Source organism: Scyliorhinus torazame, chromosome 8, assembly GCF_047496885.1.
Source record: "Scyliorhinus torazame isolate Kashiwa2021f chromosome 8, sScyTor2.1, whole genome shotgun sequence".
Taxonomy (NCBI): domain Eukaryota; kingdom Metazoa; phylum Chordata; class Chondrichthyes; order Carcharhiniformes; family Scyliorhinidae; genus Scyliorhinus; species Scyliorhinus torazame.
Genome location: NC_092714.1, coordinates 240,018,507 through 240,043,867, shown reverse-complemented (window position 1 = coordinate 240,043,867; position 25,361 = coordinate 240,018,507). Strand labels below are relative to the sequence as shown.

The 25,361-nt window shown below is 47.6% G+C and overlaps 1 protein-coding gene across 9 annotated transcripts in view; it reads left to right on the top strand.

Annotated features, from left to right (window-relative positions):
• Nucleotides 1–25,361, top strand: part of LOC140428486 (receptor-type tyrosine-protein phosphatase T-like) — a 1,877,905-nt gene that overhangs the window by 1,266,011 nt on the left and 586,533 nt on the right. For all 9 annotated transcript variants that reach the window (XM_072515007.1, XM_072515008.1, XM_072515005.1 and 6 more), the window contains exon 11: nucleotides 11,775–11,877. In XM_072515007.1, the coding sequence (XP_072371108.1) occupies nucleotides 11,775–11,877 (103 nt within the window). The remainder of the gene's footprint in view (nucleotides 1–11,774; nucleotides 11,878–25,361) is intronic.

The following is a 25,361-nucleotide window of genomic DNA, read 5'->3' as shown; positions in this document are numbered from 1 at the left end:
CCCTCATTGGGGAAGCTCATACTCCCACAGGATTGTGGGATTGTCATTAATCCCTAGCCAATGGTAAGCAGGCAGGTTATAACATCCATCACCCCCCCCCCCCCAAAGTCCAAGGAATCCACCGAAGACCCTGGCGAAGGAGGGCGTCAGACTCGTTTTGCCACAGGCCGGACACCATTTGCACGAGGCGCTGGATCGGGCGGCATGTAATGAGACGGAGTCCGGCGTCTCCGTGATGAACGGCGTAACGGTTGTACATCCACGGCCCATGGGCCCGAGGATTCCCCCTCTGATGCGTCCTGTGTCTCCATCTCGGAGTCAGAGTCTGCTGCCTCTGTCATCTCGGCGTCTCTATCTCCACGCGGTTCTGTAACTACCTGCGCAGGCTTTGAGTGAGGCACCAGAGGAAGATTGTGAGGACTACTTTCCATTGTCTCTGGTCTCTGCGACTGTAGAAATGTGCTCCGGGGGCGGGGAATCTTTGTAAGGGATAGTCTTCTGGACCGAATGTGGTCTACATGTTTGCGCTGGAGATGACCCTGGGCTTGCACCTGGTAAGATATAGGGCCCGTTTGGCGAAAGATTACGCCAGGGACCCACTGGGCACCACCAGCAAAATTCCGAATGAACACTGGGTCACCGGGCGCAAACTGCCGAATCGGCCGATGCCGTTCTTGTGTGCGGCGTACTTTTGCGCCAATGTCCGGGAAAACCATACTAAGGCGAGTGCGAAGTCTCCGGCCCATTAGGAGTTCTGCAGAAGCTACCCCAGTCACCGTATGGGGGGTGGTCCTATACGTAAACAAAAAGCGAGCCAGTCTCGTGTCCATTGATCCGGAAGACTGCTTCTTTAGGCCTCGTTTGAATGTCGGCACTGTGCGCTCCGCCAACCCATTTGAAGCCGGGTGGTAAGGGGCAGTGCGGATATGGCGTATGCCGTTCACCTTCATGAACCTCGCAAACTCCTCACTGGTGAATGGAGTGCCGTTATCCGTGACCAGCACCTTGGGGTGGCCGTGCATACTAAAAGTCAAACGCATCTTCTCAATTGTTGCGCAGGATGTTGTGCCAGCATCTTATGCACCTCTAGTCATTTAGACTGGGCGTCGATAAATAAAAGGAACATGGATACTTGAAAAGGGCCGGCGAAATCCGCATGCAAGCGCGCCCAAGGCCGCCCTGGCCATTCCCAGTGATGTAGGGGCGAGGCCGGCGGAAGCTTCTGATGCTCTTGACAAATGGAACAGTTCTGGGCCACCTTCTCAATGTCGGCGTCGAGGCCTGGCCACCAAACATAACTCCGGGACAACATTTTCATTTTGGTCACACCTGGATGCCCATTGTGCAAGTCTCTTAGTATCAGCTGCTGTCCTTTTTCTGGGACAATCACACGCTTCCCCCACAAGAGGATGCCGTCTTCCACGCTGAATTCTGACAGCTTGGAGGAAAATGCCCGCAACTCGCCTGGGAGCTGTCTATGCTGCCCACCATATAGGACTATGTGTCGAACCTTTGACAGGACTGGCTCCGTCTGGGTCCACTCACGGATCTGTGATGCCGTGACAGGCAAGTTGTACATAAAATTTAGCGTTGCAACCACCTCACCGGTCGTGGTGATCGACATGGGGCTGGTTGATAAAGGAAATCGGCTCAGTCCGTCGGCATTCGCTATCTGCGTTCCTGGTTTATGCTCCGGAGAATACTCGTATGCAGTGAGCAACAAAGCCCAGCGCTGGATCCGTGCGGAAGCAATGGGCGGTATTGGCTTATCCTCTCTGAAAAGTCCCAGCAGAGGCTTATGATCAGTCACGATAGTGAAGTGGCGGCCATACATGTACTGGTGGAAACGTTTCACCGCAAAAACCACTGCCAGGGCCTCCTTCTCGATCTGCGCGTACTTTTTTTCCACTGCAGTCAATGTGCGGGAGGCGAAAGCTATCGGCCACTCGCCCCAGTTTTCCATCTTGTGGGACAGGACGGCCCCAATACCATACGGGGATGCATCACATGTGACGAGCAAAGGCTTTTCAGGATCATAGTGGGTTAGTAACCCAGACGATGACAATTGTCGTTTTACCCGCCGGAAAGCGGTTTCTTGCGGCTGACCCCAAACCCAGATGCGATTTTTCTTTCGCAGAAGATGCAACGGGGCCAGCGTAGTTGCCAGATTGGGGAGGAACTTCCCGTAATAGTTTACGAGACCGAGAAAAGAACAAAGATGTGAAGTGTCAGTTGGGGTGGGGGCCTGTTGAATTGCGCGCACCTTCTCTGCGACGGGGTGCAAACCTTCGCGGTCCACCCGATAACCCAGGTAGACTACTTCCTTCACCTGAAAGACGCACTTTGTGCAACGTAAACGGACTCCAGCCTCCGAAAAGCGTCTAAGGACAGCCTCCAGATTTTCCAAATGTTCCTGCTCCGACGTCCCTGTGATCAAAACGTTATCGAAGTAGACAGCGACACGCGGTAAACCTCTCAAAATGCCCTCCATAATGCGTTGAAAAATAGCGCAGGCAGAGGATACTCCAAAGGGCAACCGTGTATATTCATACAGGCCCCGGTGTGTATTAATCGTTACATATGGTCGGGAGGCAGGGTCCAGCTCCAACTGTAGGTAGGTGTGACTCATATCTAATTTTGTGAACGAGAGTCCACCTGCAAGCTTTGCGTAGAGATCCTCGATGCGAGGCATTGGATATCAGTTGAGTCGGGAAGCTGTATTCACTGTAAGTTTATAGTCGCCGCACAAGAGAACTGTGGCATCTGGCTTCATTACAGGTATAATTGGTGCTGCCCAGTCAGCTAATCGGACAGGCCTGATAATACCCAAAGTTTCCAAATGAGTGAGCCTTCTTGAGCAAGGCGTAAGGCACCGGGCACGCCCGGAAATAGCACGGCGTGGCTCCTGGTTCGACTTGGATACGGGCTACGGCCCCTTTTATTTTCCCCAAACCGGGCTGGAATACATCTGGGTATCGTCCTAGCACCTCAGTCAACCCTCCAGAAACTGTTTGGAGGATGTGCTGCCACTGCAAGCGCAAATGGCGCAACCATTCTCGACCCAACAGGCTGGGCCCATGGCCGCGCACCACGATAAGTGGGAAACGCCCCTCCTGGTGTCCATAAACAACAGGGGTCATCGTAGTTCCTGCAATGTTCAATGGTTCCCACGTGTAGGTGGCCAACCTGGCCTGTGTGTCAGTTAATGTAAGGGTCTGTATACCCTGCTTGATGCGGTCGAACGTCCTCTGGACGATCACGGAGACCGCTGCGCCAGTGTCCAACTCCATCTCAAGCGGGTGACCATTGATCCGTACTGTCACCTTAATGGGGGCCACACGGGGAGCTGCCACACAATGCAGCTGCAGGCTGTCGTCCTCCGTCGTCACGTCCTCAGGAGTAGTCGCCGCAGGTTCATCTACATCGAAGGTACGGCCCCTGGCTGGTCCCAGTTTCGGTTGGAACGCGCCCCCAGGACCGGCGTCCGCGACGGGGTCGGCGGCTACAAGTCTGACACGGACATGGCTCCTCATCCATTGGTTCTGGAGAAGGCTCCCTTCGGGGAGGAATGTCCGACGGCCACTGGCGTCGATCCGGACGTCGTCTCGCCCAAGGTACTGCAGGAGTGCGGGGGGTGGGGGGACGTTTTCAGACGGAAGGGGTTGCGCCCCAAGGCATGCACTTCCATTCCCTGTAGCTCCTGCACTCCTCGTTCTGCGCTCTCTCGGGACAATACTATATGAATGGCCTGTTGAAAAGTCAATGTTGGCTCAGCTAACAACTTTCTCTGGGTGGCCGCATTGTTAATACCGCAAACCAAACGGTCGCGTAACATTTCTGACAAGGTCTCACCATAGTCACAGTACACCGCTTGGATAGAAAGTCGGCAAGGGATTCTCTTGGGGTCCTCTCAGCGATATTAAACCGGTAACGTTGGACTATCATGGACGGGGTTGGGTTAAAATGCTGCCCCACTAAATTCAAAAGTTTATCAAACGTTTTGGTGTCCGGCACAGCTGAGTACGTAAGGCCCCTAATCACCCCAAACGTATGCAGGCTGCAGGCGGTGAGCAATATGACCACCTGGCGCTCATTTTCGGTGATATTGTTTGCCCGGAAATAGTAACGCATCCGTTGTGCGTACTGGTTCCAGCTTTCCAGCGCAGCATCAAAAACATCCAAACGTCCGTATAGAGGCATAGTGTAATAGAAAACAACTTCCAACCTGTATCCAACAAAAATCCAGGGAGGTGGCTTCAGCAGTGTAGACAGCTATTCACTTTAACCTTCTTCGCCAGTTTTGTGAGGGCCACGAAGAATCCAGCATGAGTTTCAAGGATACAAAGAAATAACATTTATTTACAATAACATATGTATATTATTTATATATTTAAATATATATATATATATATTTATATACACACATACAACAGCGGCAACCTCGCTTACTCCTTCCTGCTGGTTCCAAACTGGCCAGCTTTATTTATACAGGGAGTCTGCTAATGATTTCTCCGCCCCCCTCATTGGGGAAGCTCATACTCCCACAGGATTGTGGGATTGTCATTAGGCCCCAGCCAATGGTAAGCAGGCAGGTTATAACACATCCCAAACTAGCTCATCCAAACACCTAATCCCCCTCCATCCAACCATCCCATGCTGTCACCCACTTACCTTACGCCTGACTTCTCAAAGTGACTGAGACCTTTAAACTTACCTGTCTTACAGCAGGTAATGCTATAAAAAGGGGGTGTGACCTCTTCCCCGGACGCTGCCTAATTGCACTAGAAGGAGTCTGGAGCTGGTATTGTGCTGCACCTTTCTCACCAAGCCAGAGATGGAGGACCAGGTGAGAAATAGGCAGCTCCACACTCAGATAATTTTTTTAAAAAGAGCATAGTGACAATCCAATGGTGATTGCTCTCAGATGTTTGGCTCTCATAATTTATAATTTAACAATGGGTTTCGTCTAAATTTTACAAGCTATCTATATTTGATTGTAACATGGGCTTGAAATTTGATGACAGTGCAATGGAGATGCTAATAATGCTCCAACTATTTATGTATTTATGCATAAATGCCGCAGCAGCTTCAGATCAGGGCCAATTCATGACTAAACACAGAAATCTAAACTTTTCTGTCAGTCACATGCCACGCCAATATTCAGTTTGCTGCCCAGCTTTCCATTCAAATATACTGGACAGCGTGTGCTTCCTGTATTTGAACTCTTCGCTCCCAAGACAGGAAATTTCCCAGCTCACTGCACCCAGCGAGGGAGAAACCCCCACCCTGAATAGTGGGATCTTCATGAGGGGAGAAATGGGGGATGGAATTGGGCCCACTGCCCCGCGATGCAGATCAGAGATGGCCACAGGACCCCCCGAATAACGAGGCAAGCTGTACAAAAGATAACTTTGGTTCTTTGAAACTTCATCCCTAATTGTTTGCTTAGATTTTAGACTCTCTATCCCTCACTCCCCCCCCCCCCCAAACTCATTTCATTTGCCCCATCCACAGTAATTCATGCCAACCCATTAACAACCCTCGGCCCTTACTCCCTCCAAACCAACTAACCCAGTATCTATCACAGGCAGACCTCAGAAACCATTTTGTGATGAAAGAAAATAAAGATCTATGTATCTATTACAGCCTTCACTAAAATATAAAAACACTCTCATTCAAGAAAGCCCATTCAGAATGTTTAAACCTCATCAAGCACTTCATCCCTTACAAAAAAAAACAGGTGTTTATTTATAACCCCACAACAAAGACAAGTAATCCTTTAATAGCCAATAGCCTCTTTCAGTTGCCAATAAAAATGTGAATTAACAGGCCTCCTGCTGAGGTAATTATAGGTTATGAAAAACAGCAAATCATTTATAAAGAACTCAGGGTAAAGTCAAAAACATCAATTGTAACTGTTAGAACAGTGAGTTTTATTAACCTCTCATGGACATTTTTATTATTTTTTTGAGGCTGGGATCTAAATAAATTCACATCATCACAGTTCTATAGATTGTATCTGCTCTTCAAGAGTAATTTACATACTCTGAAATTTTCTGACTCCCACATCCTTGCTACAGTGAAAATGGGGTCTGTTTGAGCTCAACTGTAAGTTCAAATGGCCCAGCTGAGTTTGAGTTTTCCTTGTGTGTTTGGGTTTGCCCTACCGGTGAAAATGGGATCTGTTAGAAATATGCGGCAGAATTTCTGAATCCAGGTCTCACCATTTGCCCAAACTCTGCAAAATCGGGACCAATTAAACTTGTCACTTAAGGTTATATGGAATCATTTATGTCCTAATAGCCATTTAATGACATGTTAATTGCTGCAATTACCAGCACCTCTCTGCTACTTAAAACTAACCTTTACTAATGTGGAGTCTCAATCTTTCAGGTCTTATTTGAGATTTTTAACAAGCTGCTTTTTTAACTTTCTTTTTGTATCATTTTTCATCTCAATACAATCATTTTTTCCCTTCACTTTATATTATTTTCTCTCTGTATCTATTTGACATTCCATCTTGCCTTCTTGTTGACTGCAAAAATGGATAGTGGCTCTCAGATAACTCCAGGAGGGATAGAAGGAGGGGTAGTTTATAAAAATTGTTCTTGGGATGTAAGTGTCATCGCTTAAGATAGCATTTATTTCCCATGCTTTTTAATTCTATATTAATTGGGCTTATTGTATGCAAGTGGTTGGAATAACTGAGGTTTCACTTGAACACGTACATAAAACATGCACTGAAACTGCAGTGGTATTGAATTCAGGGTGGCATGCTTGTAATATTTAATTCCACTAGTAAATGTCAGATTGAGTAAAGATTGGCTCCAATACTATCCATCACCAACAGGCTTTCTGCATTATATTATCGCTTATTGCTCTTGGGAAAGTGGTGATGAGTAAGCTTCTTGAACCACTGTAATCCCTCTGGTGTAGATGGTACTGTTAGAGGAGAAATGACTCCTATAGTATAGTGTTCAATTCTGGTTGATAGTGTTCAATTCTGGTTGCCACACTACCAGAAGGATGTGGAGGCTTTAGAGAGGGTGCAGAAGAGATTTACCAGAATGTTGCCTGGTATGGAGGGCATTAGCTATGAGGAGCGGTTGAATAAACTCGGTTTGTTCTCACTGGAACGAAGGAGGTTGAGGGGAGACCTGATAGAGGTCTACAAAATTATGAGGGGCATAGACAGAGTGGATAGTCAGAGGCTTTTCCCCAGGGTAGAGGGGTCAATTACTAGGGGGCATAGGTTTAAGGTGAGAGGGGCAAGGTTTAGAGTAGATGTACGAGGCAAGTTTTTTACGCAGAGGGTAGTGGGTGCCTGGAACTCGCTACCGGAGGAGGTGGTGGAAGCAGGGACGATAGTGACATTTAAGGGGCATCTTGACAAATACATGAATAGGATGGGAATAGAGGGATACGGACCCAGGAAGTGTAGAAGATTGTAGTTTAGTCGGGCAGCATGGTCGGCACGGGCTTGGAGGGCCGAAGGGCCTGTTCCTGTGCTGTACATTTCTTTGTTTGACTGGATTTTAATGCAACAACGCTGAAGGAGATATAGGGTAAAATTTAACAGAAATATTTCTAAGTTCATTTGTGGCGGGGTTTGCAGGGAGTTTCCCGTCAGCTATCAAATGAAACTTAGAGCACGATCCAATGGCCATGCTGCGCCCAAAAGGCAACTCGCCATGGTGCAGCGTGGTCGATAAAAGCCGTAAGACCCTGCTCCCGGGATGTACCCAGCTTGCAATGTCTAGCGAGACATTGCGATATAAATCCTGCCCATTGTGAGGGGGATCACTTTTTTGCAAATGTGCATAGTATTGCGCAGATTCCCAAAGTACCTGAGGCTTTGGCATTCATCCCTTCGCCTCGGAGACCTCGGGTGAGCGCAGTTCAGTACTGGTCCACAAATGTGTACCAGAGAGAACGGCACTCATGGGGGTCTCCCTGGGGATCAGAGATCCCAAGCTGCATTCTCTTTGTGCAGGATGGTACCCTGGCACTGCTAGTGCCACCTGGGCACCCTGACAGTGCTAGACTGTTGTCCATTCAGTGCCACCTGAGTGTCAGCCTGGCACTGCCAAGGTGCCCAGGTGGAACTGGCAGGGCACTGCCAAAGGCCAATCCGGAAATTTTTGTCCGCTTGGGATCGGGCCACGGGTGCCCTTCATGGGTGTTGCTGAAGGGTGGGGGACACTCCAATACTGAGTTTAGGCTGGGGGAGGTTGGGGGTTGCTTCGGGGGCCTTGGAGATTGGGACGCCATTTTTAAATGGCGTGCCGATCTCTTGTTACACTGGGGAGCTCTGGCGAGCGGAGCTTCCCAGTGTACAAAAGCTGGGTTGTGTGCCGCCTAGGCTGCATGTTCCCCGCTGAGCCCTCTTATGCAACGCACGTTGCATTGTATAGCTACGTGTTTCTTGGCACTGCGAGTGTCGGGAAACACGAGGCTAAACACACTCACTGTGGGACTTTGTTCCCAATTAGTTGAATCGCGCCCTTAGTCACTTTTCTGGGCCTTGGGGGGTTTCTCACTGGTTTAGTTCACACTTTGTTTCAGCACTGGGGAGCTCAACTCAGAGATCAGACCGCCATTTTGAAAGGGTGCCCCAATCTCTATGTAAGCTTGTGGGTCCCCCATACTCCCCACTCATGGGCAATATCACCCTCCGCACATATGAACCCCCCCCTCTAAGTGAGGACACCCCGCTATGAGGCTTCTGGGGGCCCCACTCTTCAGGACCCCCAAACCCCCTTACAGGCCCCCCTCCAGACCCCCGCCCGTCACCCTCCAACCTCCCAGTGACCCCTGTGTACCTAGCCTGCATCTCCTCACCCTTCATATCCTCCTCCACCGCACCTTTAATTGGCATGGCCCTCCCTTGGCAGTGCCACCGTGGCACCTGGGCACCCTTGCACTGCCACCCTGGTAGTGCTCCTTCCAGCTTGGCAGTGCCACCTGGGCACCTTGGTAGTGCCAGGGTGGCAGTGCCAAGGTAATAGATGGGCAGTGTCAAGGTTCCTGCGTTCCAAGGTGAGGGCCAGAGGGTCAGACTGCATTATCCCTGGCCACCCAAGGACTTTTGATGGACCGGGAGAACACCCCCCCCCCCCCAGGTGCCATTCCACCTGATCCACATTTGTGTGGACCAGTACTGAACAGCGCCCAGCTGAGGCCTCCCTGGAGATGTTGGTAGATCCCGGATAACCTTGTCTCAGTAGGTTTAAAACATACCCCCCCTTTGGATGGTATTCTGATTCCGATGCCTCGCAGGACTTGGGTATATCCCGTGAGGTGCAAAGACTCTCAGAAAAGAGTGCAACGCGGTCAGTATATCGCGCCCATATTCTAGTTGTGTGACCTGGAGGGGAACTTGCAGGGAGTTGTGTTCTCATGTGGCAGCTGCTCTTGTTCTTCTAAGTGGTAGTGGGTTTGGTACTGATGTCGAGCGACCCTTATCAGGTTGCCGCAGGACATCCTTAATAAGGCACTGTACGCTGGTGGTGGAGGGAGTGACTGTTTAAGATAAATAATAGGATGCCAATCGAAGGGGCTGCTTTGTCCTGGATGGTGTCAAGTTTCTTAAGTGTTGTTAAAGCAGCACTCATTCAGCCAAGTTGAGAGTATTGCATCATACTCCTGACTTGTGTTACAATATCCGACTTACCTTCACAAGAGGTCACGGGGATTTTTGTGCACGCGTGGATTGGAAGCAGACAGCACATAATCTGGCACTTTGTTAATTCTTTGGGACAAGCACAAACCCAGAGAACCTGCGTAAAAAAGAAAAGTGAACAAGAATGGAGAGCCATATCCCAGAAGAGTCCCAGGTAAAGGACAATGAGATGTTCCAAAAGAAAAGAGTCCCGGGTAGTTGACAGGGAGAGAGACCAGAAGCGATTCCAGTTAAGAATAACGAGAGATGGACAGCACGGCGGCACAGTGGTTAGCACTGCTGCCTCACGGCGCCAAGGTCCCAGTTTGGATCCCAGCTCTGGGTCACTGTCCGTGTGGAGTTTGGACATTCTCCCCATGTTTGCGTGGGTTTCGCCCCCACAACCCAAAGATGTGCAGGCTAGGTGGATTGGCCACGCTAAATTGCCCCTTAATTGGGAAAAATGAATTGGGGACTCTAAATTTAAAAAAAAAGAAAGAGCGGAGCAGCGAAAGAGGCTTCAAGCAGATAGAGGGCTGCAGTCAACAGGCTTTAACTAATGAGGGCTCAGGAAAAGCCCTGAAGATCTAAGATGGCAGTAGAAGGTTGATTACTCCATTCAGAGGGTCGTTTGGGAACAGGTTGCCCGTTGGAGTGGATACACCTTTGCAGCTGCAAAATAGGCACAACAAAATCCAATTTCTAACCCCAAATGTCAATGCGGTTTGAAATGATTTACATGAGCTTGTCCCACATCTCTCAAATATTTAATGTTCACAACATAGGTGAATAGTTGCCATATTTAATCAGACTATAAATAGCAATACCACAAAGTTGATTTGTCCTTGCCAGGACAGACATTATCAGCTATCAAATAAGATCTGAGGTGTTTTTTATTTCATTTACAGAAAGACTTCAGATTTTATATCAGTGAGATATGCTTGATTATGCCTGTTGACCGCTAGGACTTACAGTTCATAAAACAGTCAGTAAATTCAGCCAACACACAGGCAAACAGCAGAAAACCTCCACTCATAAAATCTCAATCGATTAAAACTCCCCTGTGAGCAGTAATTAGAGATGTTTAAATTTAATAAATGTTCAGTGGCCCTGTGATAGCCGGTAAGTGATTTGGCTCAAGGTTGAATTTGAAACTTCCGACCTAACTTCAGTTACAGTTGTGAAATCTGGGGTGGGGGAGAGGCCACGGTCAATGATAAAATGATGATTTCCTAATAGAATAGGAGGGATTACAAGAATGGATAATGTGTGCCCGCTGTAACACTGGACTGTCTTAGTCCTCAGATGCCTTCTATTACCATTGGACATTCAATCAAACATTCTGTGTCTGCGTTCCAGAACTATACCTGGTTTCCCCTATCTTACAGCTCCCTTCCTATCAAGAATCTGCTCAAAACCATCATTACCGGTTACACAGTGCTTAGCACAGTTGCTTCACAGCTCCAGGGTCCCAGGTTCGATTCCCGGCTTGGGTCACTGTCTGTGCGGAGTCTGCACGTTCTCCCCATGTCTGCGTGGATTTCCTCCGGGTGCTCCGGTTTCCTCCCACAGTCCAAAGATGTGCAGATAAGGTGGATTGGCCATGCTAAATTGCACTTTGTGTCCAAAAAGGTTGGTTGGGGTTGCTGGGTTATGAGGATAGAGTGGAGGCGTGGGCTTAAGTAGGGTACTCTTTCCAAGGGCCAGTGCAGACACGATGGGCCAAATGGCCTCCTTCTGCACTGTAAATTCTATGATTCCTCTATCCTAAACTCCCTTTGCTCAATATTCACCATAACCCTTTCCATCTTATTTGTCGAGCATTTGAAACATATCCTTCGCCTATAAGGAACACAAAATAAACACATGTAACTTGCCAACATCAACAATAGCATTTCCTACTGACCAGTATGGAGTAGCTGTGCTGAGATCTGGGAACAGGCCATTGACCGCAGTCTTGGAAGTGATGGATGCATGTCACAGTGGAACATCGATAAGGGTTCTGATGTGGAAGATAAGAGTTAAAAAATGAAATCATTGACTGTTTTAAGGAGTGTACTAATCTGTTGATATCTGCCTCCTGTTTATGATGAATTTTGATTTCCATTGATAGCCCCCTCAATGCCACTGTATGACACAGATGCACCTCTGAATGAATCAGACACCACCATCACCGTCCTGTTGAAGCCAGCTCAATCAAGAGGAGCTCCAATCAGGTAAAATAATATAAAAACACAATCATAGTTCTGAGAAGCAAATTCTGACAACAGAGATGTGTATTATTCTGAAACTTATGAGAACATAACAACATAAGAAAGAAGAGAAGGAGAAGGACATTTGGCTTATAGAGCCTGTCATTCAATAAGATTATGCTCTGATTGTGGCTTTAACTCTATTTTGAGCTGCACATACTTTGATTTTAATGTTATCTCTCTTTGATTATTTGCTGGAAGTAAAATTCAAAATGGGAAATTCCTAGAAAGTGGTTGTTCTCGTCCCCAACTAAACCAACAGGGGACGACCCGATCCATCTCTTCGTGGGGCTCGTGGAATACGATCTCCCCCGTTGAGGGGTGGAGGCCCAACAGCTGGGGCTCGTTAAATCCCCGAGATAAAAGTTGGCCTAGAAAGGAGCCAGCATCTTAGGATGGTCCCGGCTGGGACTCGGGTGATACTTGCTGCTGTAATTCCTTCCTGTGAGTAGAAAATAAATCTGCTTTAACTTACCTTTTTGGGACTCCTCATTGATTATAATAGTGATACATTTTGTCAAGCCAATTTAGTCTCCATTTGTGCATGACAATGTAACTTTGATGCAATGATAACTTTATTAAAAAAGGTGTCGCTGACAGACTAAATGCCCAAATTGATTTCTCTAGGCGGCACTGTAGCACAGTGGTTAGCACTGTTGCTTCTCAGCGCCAGGGACCCAGGTTCGATCCCCGGCTTGTCACTGTCTGTGTGGAGTCTGCACGTTCTCCCCGTGTCTGCGGGAGTTCCCTCCAGGCACTTCAGTTTCCTCCCACAAGTTCCGAAAAACGAGCTTGTGAGGTGAATTGGACATCCTGAACTCTCCCTCTGTGTACCCGAACAGGTGCCGGAATGTGGTGACAAGGGGATTTTCACAGTAACTTCATTACAGTGTTAATGTAAGCCTAATTGTGACACTGAGAAAGATTATTATTATTAACACTCTGTGTTGGGGGCACAAATATACTGGCATCATGCTGGGGCAAAAACTGTTGATTGTGAAATGGCATAAGATAACACAATTTTTGGATAAAATCAATACATCCTCTTTAATTATATCTCAAAATGGAATAGTATTAAATTAAGTTGCTTTGCAAATTGCATTATAATATAATGATGGTTTATTTATTGAATTAGAATGCATTCAAAGCATCAGTAGAACTGTATATTGAGAAAAGAATTAATGAGCTATAATTTTCCTTCATAAAATCTGAATTCCAAAATCTCTTGATGAAAACATAAATGGAAAGTGATGTTAATAAAACATACTTCAATTTCCGGAAATGGTTTCAGCAAGAAACAGGCGGCACAAATCTCCCAAAAGGGAACAAAGTCCCATAATAAGCGCGTTTAGCCACGTGTTTCCCGCCATTCGCAGTGCCGAGAAACACATGGCTATTCAACATGACTTGTATATTTTGCACAGTGGAGAGCTCCGCTCGCTGGAACTCCCCATTGTAGCGTGAGATCAGGATGCCATTTTTAAATGGCATTCCGATCTCCGAGGCCCCCAAAATAATTCCCAACCACCCACCCCCAGCCCAAATGCAATATGGGAGGCTCCCTGTCCCACCCAACATTCATGCTGGGCAATCAGGGCCCGATAGCCTGCGTGCAAAAAATGCCAGTTTGCCACCCACCTTGGCAGTGCCAACCTGGCAGTGCCACCTGAGCACCTTGGCAGTACCAGGCTGGAATTCAGGTAGCAGGGCACCACCCTGCCCAAAGGACATGTAGCCGATCCCCTTGAATTCTTCCCCGTGAATTCTTCGAGACAGGATCTACTCCCATTTGGAAGCAAATGGACGTATTAGTGAGAGGCAGCATGGTTTTGTGAAGGGGAGGTCGTGTCTCACTAACTTGATAGAGTTTTTCGAGGAGGTCACTAAGATGATTGATGCAGGTAGGGCAGTGGATGTTGTCTATATGGACTTCAGTAAGGCCTTTGACAAGGTCCCTCATGGTAGACTAGTACAAAAGGTGAAGTCACACGGGATCAGGGGTGAGCTGGCAAGGTGGATACAGAACTGGCTAGGTCATAGAAGGCAGAGAGTAGCAATGGAAGGATGCTTTTCTAATTGGAGGGCTGTGACCAGTGGTGTTCCACAGGGATCAGTGCTGGGACCTTTGCTCTTTGTAGTATATATAAATGATTTGGAGGAAAATGTAACTGGTCTGATTAGTAAGTTTGCAGACGACACAAAGGTTGGTGGAATTGCGGATAGCGATGAGGACTGTCAGAGGATACAGCAGGATTTAGATTGTTTGGAGACTTGGGCGGAGAGATGGCAGATGGAGTTTAATCCAGACAAATGTGAGGTAATGCATTTTGGAAGGTCTAATGCAGGATGGGAATATACAGTGAATGGTAGAACCCTCAAGAGTATTGAAAGTCAAAGAGATCTAGGAGTACAGGTCCACAGGTCATTGAAAGGGGCAACACAGGTGGAGAAGGTAGTCAAGAAGGCATATGGCATGCTTGCCTTCATTGGCCGGGGCATTGAGTATAAGAATTGGCAAGTCATGTTGCAGCTGTATAGAACCTTAGTTAGGCCACACTTGGAGTATAGTGTTCTCACTGGAACGAAGGAGGTTGAGGGGAGACCTGATAGAGGTCTACAAAATTATGAGGGGCATAGACAGAGTGGATAGTCAGAGGCTTTTCCCCAGGGTAGAGGGGTCAATTACTAGGGGGCATAGGTTTAAGGTGAGAGGGGCAAGGTTTAGAGTAGATGTACGAGGCAATTTTTTTACGCAGAGGGTAGTCGGTGCCTGGAACTCGCTACCGGAGGAGGTGGTGGAAGCAGGGACGATAGTGACATTTAAGGGGCATCTTGACAAATACATGAATAGGATGGGAATAGAGGGATACGGACCCAGGAAGTGTAGAAGATTGTAGTTTAGTCGGGCAGCATGGTCGGCACAGGCTTGGAGGGCCGAAGGGCCTGTTCCTGTGCTGTACATTTCTTTGTTCTTTGTTGTTTGTTGGAGACCCCCATCAGTGCCTCTTCATCTGGTCCCCGCTTGTGGGGACCAGTGCTGAACAGCACTCGCCTGAGGTCTCTGAAGTGAAGGGGTTGAATCCCAAAGCCTCAGGTACATTGGGATTTTGGACAATAGAGTGAGGCTTACTGCCTCGCTTTAAATGCAGATTTGCTGAAAAGCGCCCGCCCATTGTGGGCAGGATTCACATCACAACGTCTCACCAGATTGAATCTCGCGAAGCATTGCGAGCCCGGTAGATCCCAGAGGCAGGGTCTCCCGGCTTTCAACGGCCACTCTTAGCCAAGGCGAGCTGCTTTTCCTGCACAGCGTGGCCGTTGGATCATGCCCAGCATGTTTGGTAACTGTAGAAATTACAATCTTTCTCAGTGGAGCATTTTACCTAACCTTTTGGTCAACCATCACATAAATCTAGCACAAGGAAATGTAGTTTTATCTGTGGTATCAAATTTCATTTTATAGTCAGATATGTGCATCATTTGCTGTTGTGGGCTACATTTACGCTGTAGCTGTCGTGCCAGAGTAGTTGCCATGCCAGAGCGAAGCAGTTCAATGGTGTCCTGGGGTTCCGAAAGAAAATTCTTCTGAATGCAATTTTCATTGTAGTGCGGAGGAAAAGAGAGTGAAATAGCAGCAGTATTATAATAAAAAATCCTGCCATCTCCCCACCTCACAAGATATATTTACAGACTACTTTGATCAGTTGAAGATCTTTGTGCTCTCTGTGACTAAAGTGTGCATCAGCCAGGAGGCAATTAGAGAGCTATGCCGGCTTCTACACAAAGGTCTACCGTCAAGATGATCTGACTGGGAGAGTGGAAGTGGTGACTGCATTCAACGCTTATGTCACTGGCTTATTTCAAGCAGCCATTTGCGATTCATGAAATACCGTTCAAGGATGAGTGTTTGTTAAGTCACTGAAATGCGCATTAGAAGATTAAGTATGGTAGCAGGGTGCCTGTTTAATAAGCAATCCAACTTCATTGCATTAATGTGTGTCCCGAAATAAAATGCAATACACTGATATTTTTGTGAGCTATCAACATCCAGGGGTCTCCATTGAGCAGAAATTGAACTGGACCATCCATATAAATACCACAGCTGCAAGAGTTAGTTCTGTGGTGAGTAACTCACCTCATGTCTCCCAAAGCATATCCCATCTACAAGGTAAAGGTCAGGAGTGTGCTGGAATAATCTCCACTTGCCTGGATAAGTGCAGATGAAGTAACATTTGGGAAGCTCGACACCATCAAGAATAAAGCATTTGCTTGATTGGCACATCTACAAATGTAAACATTTACCACCGATGCATTATGACAGCAGTGTGTACCATCTAGAAAATGCACTTTAGCAACTCACCAAGGCTCGACAGCACTTTCCAAAGCTTTGGCCTCTACCACCTAGAAGGACAAGAGCAGCAGGTGCATGAAAACACCATCACCTGAAAATTCCCCTCCAGGCCACACACCATCCTGGCCTACACCACAAGGTTCAAGAAGACGGAATATCACCACCTTCTCAAAGGTGAAAATAAATGCTGGCTTAGCCAGCGATGCCCACATCCTGTCAATGAAGAAATAAATATTTTAAAGCTCCGAGTTTTAACCCCCTCCACTTCCTTGACAGAAAGGAGTCCCACTTGCTGAATTTTCAGCTGCTGTGTGACTAAATGGAAAGGTGCCTCCGTTTTCTGCAAGTTGCAGTCACCTTCAGGAATTCGGAAATCGAGAGGAATAGTCAAACAAGTGGATTCTTGTGGGTGACAAAGCTTGACACTTGTATCCATGTTCGAAGACTTGCAAGAGCAACAGCTGAGGAGTATACAATGAAGCATGTGCCCCCACTAGAGTGATCATTGAGAGAAAGTATTGGGGTTTTAAAGGGTATGTCACGGCCTTGATAGACCAGACAAGACTTTGCAACCTGCCCCAAATCATGTAACCTGTTTAACTTTAACATTCAAAATGCCCTGCTCAGAAAGAGTACTGGGGAGATGCTGTACCTGTGTTGGAGACACAATAGCCAAGAGTGAAGTATCAGGACGACAGTAGCAAGAGAGAACTCCTCAGTGATAGTTGAAAATAGCATCAAAACTAAACTTATTGTTGAAGTTTTTCATTTGTTTTTTCATTGCCTTAACATCACATTTAAATTAATGACATTCTTATTCATTCCAGTATCCATTCTACAACACAGGGACAAATGAAATTTATTTTGACCATGCATGACCATGTAATCAGATTGCATTATTCAGTAAATGCTCAAGTACACCCTTTCCTATATGGACATTATGAACAATAAAGCATTTCACAAGTATACTTCCTTCTTTAATCACCTGGGGCAAAGTTCTCCGGTATCGGTGCGATGTCCGCCGACCGGCGCCCAAAACGGCGCAAATCAGTCGGGCATCGCGCCACCCCAAAGGTGCGGAATGCTCCGCATCTTTGGGGGCCGAGCCCCAACCTTAAGGGGCTAGGCCCGCGCCAGACGAATTTCCGCCCCGCCAGCTGGCGGAAAAGGCCTTTGGTGCCCCGCCAGCTGGCACGGAAATGACATCTCTGGGCGGCACATGCACGGGGGCATTAGCGGCAGCTGACGGCATTTCCGCGCATGCGCAGTGGAGGGAGTCTCTTCTGCCTCCGCCATGGTGGAGACCGTGGCGAAGGCGGAAGGGAAAGAGTGCCCCCACAGCACAGGCCCGCCCGCGGATCGGTGGGCCCCGATCGCGGGCCAGGCCACCGTGGGGGCACCCCCCGGGGCCAGATCGCCCCGCGCCCCCCCCCAGGACCCCAGAGCCCGCCTGCACCGCCTTGTCCCGCCGGTAAGGTAGGTGGTTTAATCCACGCCGGCGGGACAGGCTTTCTAGCAGCGGGGCTTCAGCCCATCCGGGCCGGAGAATCGCACGGGGGGCCCGCCAACCGGCGCAGCGCGATTCCCGCTCCCGCCGAATATCCGGTGGTGGAGAATTCGGCAACCGGCGGGGGCGGGATTCACGCCAGCCCCCGGCGATTCTCCGACTCGGCGGGGGTCGGAGAATCTCGCCCCGATGCATCATAATTGAGATTTTTGGAGTTTGATAGTGTGATAACTTGACCATAAAAAGTTCATCCTCTTTAATGTATAAAAATAACAAAGTTTAAAATACAGTATGGATTCAGAGCAGGAGCAGCAAGTTAAACATTGAAATAATAGCAACAGAATCTAATAACTGTTAAAAATGAATATACACAGGTAACAAGGACAACAAATCATATCACAGCACTTACTGATGGCATCAGCAAGGGTTTTATATAAGATGCATAATAATACTCCATAACAGATAGCTATTGACTTAGTGGGGGGTTTTGCATTCTTACCGAGACATGTATTATATCTAACCAAAGTTCTTTTAGTTCCAGAGCTCTGAAAAGTTTTGGACCCCTGCTCTCCTGTTACATGTAGGTATTAAGTAGTTAGATTTGCCTTCTCTGCATATCCCTGTTCTGCATAATAATGGTGGAGGAAACGTAAAAAAGTCTGAGAATGAAGCATTGCAATTGAAGGCACCATCTATTCCTCTTATTGGTGGCACTGCCTTTGCACTATTTGATACCAGTTTTATATCCCTGTGGAGGTAAATGAGATCTGCAGGTAATTCTGGTACAAGTTCTTGCAGCAAGACTGGCACATAACTGGCATAATTTCTGACTAATTATGATCCAGGCAATTGAGATTAAAAACACGACAATTATGCTAAAAATTTAGCAAATGCTAAACAAATCCATGCACTAAATTTCCTCCCAATTCCAACACGTGTATCCTGACAGTCAGTTATCATTTCAGATAGTACAACCCTTGTGAAAATGAATTTGTGACATACATCCCTTCATCATTTCAAGAAGCACCATACTTCCTATCTGAGATGTATTTTCAATCCTAGCAATGTATGGTTTTATGATATGTGGAATGAAACTCTTGCAACAGTATTTTTCCAAACTAATTATGCTGTTTCAGTGCACACCAGGTGCATCTGTGGTGACATCTTCGCATCAAATTTCCTGTAAACGGCAGAGATTGGGCAAAATGAGTTGCAAAAGTTTTTGATTTCCTAAAGCTGTCAAAATATGAAGTGCATAGATTCACAGCTTTGTTTTAATATTCCTAGCTTGAAATGACAATGGGATGTAATTGTAACATAATCTAAACTTCATCATTGATATAAGGCAGCACCAAGTTTGGTAGTATAGTTCTAGGTTTTTTTTTCAAATGATATTGCGACAATCTGATTTTGTTTGTATTTTGATGATCCTAGACCAGACCCCCAAGGTTTCGGTTAGAACCTGTTAAGGAGGTATGTGCCCATTGGGAAGGGGAGGTGGCGGCTTCCAGAGACTGTACCCAGGTGGTGGGTTTAATAGCAGATGGAGGGACAATATGGCATGAGTGAAAAATTGTTTTTTCACCAGAATGAAATGATGGTGGGAACTTGCATTCCCACCTGTCATGGTGGGTCACCATTCCCGCCAGAGCATGAAACCACCTTGATCCCATTAAAGGGATGCAGATGAAGGCCCAACCGACCAGTCCAATTTTCCGTGCCATCAGTAGGATATCACACCAGTCCAGAACATGTCCAGATCAGCATGACAGGCAAACGTCAGACTGACCTGCAAGAAGTCCTGAGGCTGCCTAAAGGGATGGGAAGAGGACTTAGAGACCTCCAAGTGATCATACCCATGAACACTAAGTGCAGCAGTGGGTGGGTGGAGCATCAACAATGTGAATTGAGTAGCTTCAGGACCTTCCAGGAAGTGGACTTTCTCCTTAAATGGTGGGTACATTAATGTCGGGGCACATTTTAAATATGGTGTCCAGATCTGATGATGGGGTGCGAGCCCGCTCTGCCACAAAATGTTGGGAAACCCCCGACTGCGAAATAATTAAGCCATGTCGAGCAAATACCCACCGGCCTCCACAGCAAGATACTTTCACGTTCCCGCTCCCGCCAGGGCTCTTCGACCAAAATGGAACATTCCATCCAAAGTTTGAGATTCTGATAGAACAAAGTGACAAAATTCCACGGTTATAAACAACCAAAAATGAACTTTATGAGGCAGGATCAGAAAGATAAAACAATTTGTAATATCTATCTTACAGTTTAACACTCAGGGTAGGTATGAGGTACATGTGAAGTATCAAACAAAATGTGGTCATGACGAATGTGATATAAAATAGTTACTTTAGAGATACTAGTTAATGTAATGTAGAAATAAGCCACTTTGATTCTGGCAGTTAGGGAGAAAGGGATTTGAGACCGCATGGAAAAAGCAGGAAGAGGTGTGTCTATGAGAGTGATGCTGCATTGATAGGGGCCAGAGAAAGGGATTGGAAGTGAGCCAATCAGAATAGATCAAACAGGTCAGGAGGGATATAGGCTGACCTATGGGCGTCGAGTATGTGAAACTTGATACCATTTGAATTGATTTGCAGAGATCCCTTTGTTTCTTTGTTCATTCGCTTTCTGGGATATAGGAAACTGGATGTCTCTTATATTTCTATGAAATGAATCAAGCTTGCAAGCTAAATAAATAACTTCTTTTTACGTGCGAATCCATCTCAACTTTTATTGAGGCCAGACTGACAGAGAAAGAAATTTGGGAATCAACAGTCGAACATATCAGAATACACAATAAATGACAGATGGTACCAAGACAGTGTGCATGGATATCTCAACAACCCACCCAGATGTCAGTAACACTATGAGCCAACCAATCTCACTGGTACTCTGTTTCTCTCACGAGGGATCCCAGTCTTCAACTTCGAAGATTTTGCTTTATAATTCTCTCCAAAAGCTGCTCCAATTCCGATGACATCAACAATAGCCCACTTCACAGCGTTTCAGTCTCATATTCCAAGCTTCAGTGCCTTTGGCTTCTCAAGTTGTCACTCAAGCACCAACTCACACGCACAACTTCAGGGGCGCAATTCTCCACTCCCACGCCGGTTGGGAGAATCGCCTGGGCCGCCAAAATTTCCGGGGACGCCGGTCCGACGCCCTCCCGCCATTCTCCCAAGCAGCGGGAACGGCCCGGTCGAGTTTCGCGGGCCGCAGGCCGGAGAATCGCCGGAGACACCCAAAATGGCGATTCTCTGGCACCCCCGCTATTCTGAGGCCAAAACGGCGGGTTCCCCCCGGCGCCGTCCACACCTGGTCGCTGCAGTCGTGGGCGGTGCGTGAATGCTGGGGGGGCGGCCTGCGGGGGGGGGGGGGGGGGGGGCGAGGGGGGATCCTGCACCGGGCTTCACCTGGAATGTGGGGTGGCCCGCGATCGGTGCCCACCGATCGTCGGGCCGTCCTCTCTGAAGGAGGACTGCCTTCCTTCCGCGGCCCCTACAAGATCCGTCCCCCATCTTCTTGCAGGGCGGATTTAGAGAGGACGGCAACCACGCATGCGCGGGTTGGCGCCGGCCATCCCGCGCATACGCGGATGACGTCCGTTATGCGGTGCCGGCCGCATCATCTATGCGGCACCGCTTTTACGCGGGCGACAAGGCCTGGCGGGTGTAGATGACGCGGCCCCGATCCTGGCCCATTGTCAGGGCCTGAATCGGTCGGGACCGGGGCCATTCCGCGCCGTCGTGAACCTCGACGGCGTTCACGACGGCGCGGCCACTTCGGCGTGGGAGTGGAGAATCCCGACCCAGGTCTTTGGCTGCACCGATTAGAAAACTACTGCTCCAAAGGTGTACCTTTGCCCTAGTGGCACAGCATGGAGTCACCAACTAATGCCTTCTTCAGTGGTCCTCCTGAACCCACTGTGATTACCGGGGCTTCCCTTGAGCCATTTCCAATGACCTGGGCTTCCCCAAGCCTTGTTCCTACAAGCTGAACGAGACCTCTTCCTGTCCCTGTCCCCTGTCCGATAATCTTCTTTTGGGACTTCTCCCTTTCCCCTCTCCCTTTTGAAACTTCTCCCTTTTCACTATCCCGACCCCTGCCTGGGACACTTAACCTCTGATTAATACTGAGCGATTCACGAAACGGACTGCCTCAGAACTGCTGCTCACAAACCCTTGAACTGATCTGGTGGCCTCTCATTACATCCCAAGAGAGTACCGCCCTCATTACTGGACAAGGACAAATGTAACAACATTTGGAAATCCTATACTTAAAGTGTGACAATCTCCACAAACTGCTAACTTACAAAGCACACAGAGAAAGAGAAAAATGTATTTCACCACAGTATAAATGTCGATTGTGCGGAAAATGTATTTATTTTGTGATTGCAAGAAAGCAATGGTATATGATTTACATGAATATTTTAATCACGTGATTATTAAATAACATTTTCAGTCAAGTATTTTGTCTCGTGTATCTGTTATTACCTCACCGGTAATAAATATGGTTTGTCTTCTTGATACGTAAATACTAGAAAATACTTGGCCTTTTAAAGTAAGATAGTTCTCTCCTCAGACATGTTGGTTATATTTGCTTGAAGGTCTGCATTTTGTGGTCATTAATGAAGGAAGGATATTGTAACTGACCTGAAGGAAAAGTGTCCGAGGATTGAACAACCCCTGTGATGTAGTGTTCCCCTTTCCCAAATGGCAGTTTAAATCTGGCACCAAGTCAAGGGAATGTCCTTGTGTGCAACTGCAGTAACATTAGCTATCATAGGCAACCAATCAAATTGATGTATTCACACACACAGCACACCAAAAGTTGCAAACACTTGGAATCATTGACCTTTAATTTAATTTCAGATAGAAAAGTAAATGTAAGATGAAAGCTAAAGTAAAGATAAACATATTTAAAAACAAGTAAATGTATGGCCCTACCTTCATGGCTCCACAGTGTTGAATTTGGGGGGTACCCCAAAGATGCACTGTGGAATCCATCGCGGAGGTTCCAGGTCAGGGTTCACATAGCAATTGTGCAGAAGCGCTAACTCCCCCTGGACAATTGCGCTGGGAACGACCAGTCAAAGTGATTTAAATCACTAACTTTGGATGTTTCTGCCAGTTTTATACTCATATTAGTTACTCTGAAAGATTTAGGGAGAAGAAAGCTCTTCAAACTTCAGAGTAACTGTTTTAAAGACCCAAACCGAGCCCTGCACGAGACCCACCCCAACCCCATAAGCACACCACCTTCCATGGTATTCCACACGCCCATGCCCCTCATGTACAGGGGATTCCCCACCTCTCCTCGACCCAACCAGGCCAAACCCTCAGTGATCCGCTCAAACCCCGGCCAACCTGGCTCCATGCCCATCCATTCCACCCCTCCGATGTCTGACTTCCCACCCCAATGTCCAACTAAGCCCCCACAATGTCCGACTACTCCCCCCCCCCCCAGAATGTCCGGCTGCCACCTCCCGATGTCCAACTCCAAACCCGCTGATCTACGACTCCCCACCTCTCGATGCCCCAATTCCCAACTCCCGATGTCTAACTCCCACCCTCCCCCAGGTCCAAACCCTCCATCCTTCGCAATGTCGAACTCCCACCTCCCATCCCCCGCACCAATTGTCCGGATCTAGCCCCCATGTCTGGGTCCCCCTTCACCGATGTCTGAACCCTGCCCCCACAGCCAATTCACTTAGCTTACCTTCTCCCTTTCAATGGGAGCAGTCACCATAAAAAGGGGTGTATTCGCCTTCATTCCACATGTTTTGCACTTTGCCACTGGAGTTGGTGATGTGCTTTGCTGTCCGAGTCTCACCCAGCCTGAGTCAGGAAGGCCGGGCGATGATAAGCAATAAGCTGGTGTTCACGCTGACATAGATGGTTATGGACCAAAGAGGATAATGCGTGTCATGGATGGGCACCGGTAGTCCTGGTAAACGTGTACGCATCCAACTGGTATGAAATATATTTGATAAAGAAGTCCATGGCGGAATTCCCCGAAATTGATATGCACTAACTGATCATGGGGGGAAACTTTAACTGCGTACAGGACCCATTGATGGACCGATAAAACCACAGAACGGGGAAAACGACAGACATTGCTAGGGAACTGGGAACGATTACGGAACAGTTGGGGACAGCAGACCCATGGCGATTCCTGCACCGAGGTGAGAAGGAATTCTTGTTCTTCTCACCAGTACATAAGGTCTTCACCCGCATCAACTTCTTCATTGTGGGGAAATCGGTGCTTCCAGAATCATAGATGTGAGGTTGAAGACAGGCCACGCCCTTCGCCCCACATGGAGGTTGGACATGGCCCTCTGGCCAACAAGGTCTTCTGCCAAAAAACATCACAGGCCACAGGTGAGTACGTTACGAACAACCGGAACAGGGAAGTTTCACCTTTCATGTTTTGGGTGGCACTAAAGGTGGTGATCAGGGGGAGAGATTATAGCCTACAAGACAGGGAAGAGAAGGTGGCTAGGCAGCAACTGATCGACTCCATCTGGCAGCCGGTGACTAGTGGTGTGCCTCAGGAGTCTGTGCTGGGACCCGAACGTTTCACAATATACATTAATGATCTGGAAGAAGGTACTGAAGGCACTGTTGCTAAGTTTGCAGATGATACATACAAAGATCTATGGACGGACAGGTAGTATTGAGGAGGCAAGGGGGCTGCAGAAGGATTTGAACAAGCTAGGAGAGTGGGCAATGAAGTGGCAGATGAAATTCAATGTGGAAAAGTGCGAGGTTATGCTCTTTGGAAGGAGGAATTTAGGCATAGACTATTTTCTAAATGGGGAAATGCTGAGGAAATCAGAAGCACAAAGGGGCTTGGGAGTCCTAGTTCACGATTCTCTTAAGGTTAACGTGCAGGTTCAGTCGGCAGTTAAGAAGGCAAATGCAATGTTAGCATTCATGTCAAGAGGGCTAGAATACAAGACCAGGGAGGTACTTCTGAGGCTATGTATGGCTCTGGTCAGACCCCATTTGGAGTATTGTGAGCAGTTTTGGGCTCTGTATCTAAGGAAGGATGTGCTGGCCTTGGAAAGGGTCCAGAGGAGGTTCACAAGATAGATCCCTGGAATGAAGAACTTGTCGTATGAGGAATGGTTGAGGACTCTGGGTCTGTACTCGTTGGAGTTTAGAAGGATGAGGGGGGATCTTATTGAAACTTATAGGATACTGCGAGGCCTGGATAGAGTGGACGTGGAGAGGATGTTTCCACTTGTAGGAGAAACCAGAACCAGAGGACACCATCTCAGATTAAAGGGACGATCCTTTAAAACAGAGATGAGGAGGAATTTCTTCAGCCAGAGGTTGGTGAATCTGTGGAACTCTTTGCCGCAGAAGGCTGTGGAGGCCAAATCACTGAGTGTCTTTAAGACAGAGATTGATAGGTTCTTGATTAATAAGGGGATCAGGGGTTATGGGGAGAAGGCAGGAGAATGGGGATGAGAAAATATCAGCCATGATTGAACGGCGGAGAAGACTCGATGGGCCGAGTGGCCTAATTCTGCTCCTATGTCTTATGGTCTTATCTTGGAGGTTGACAGAA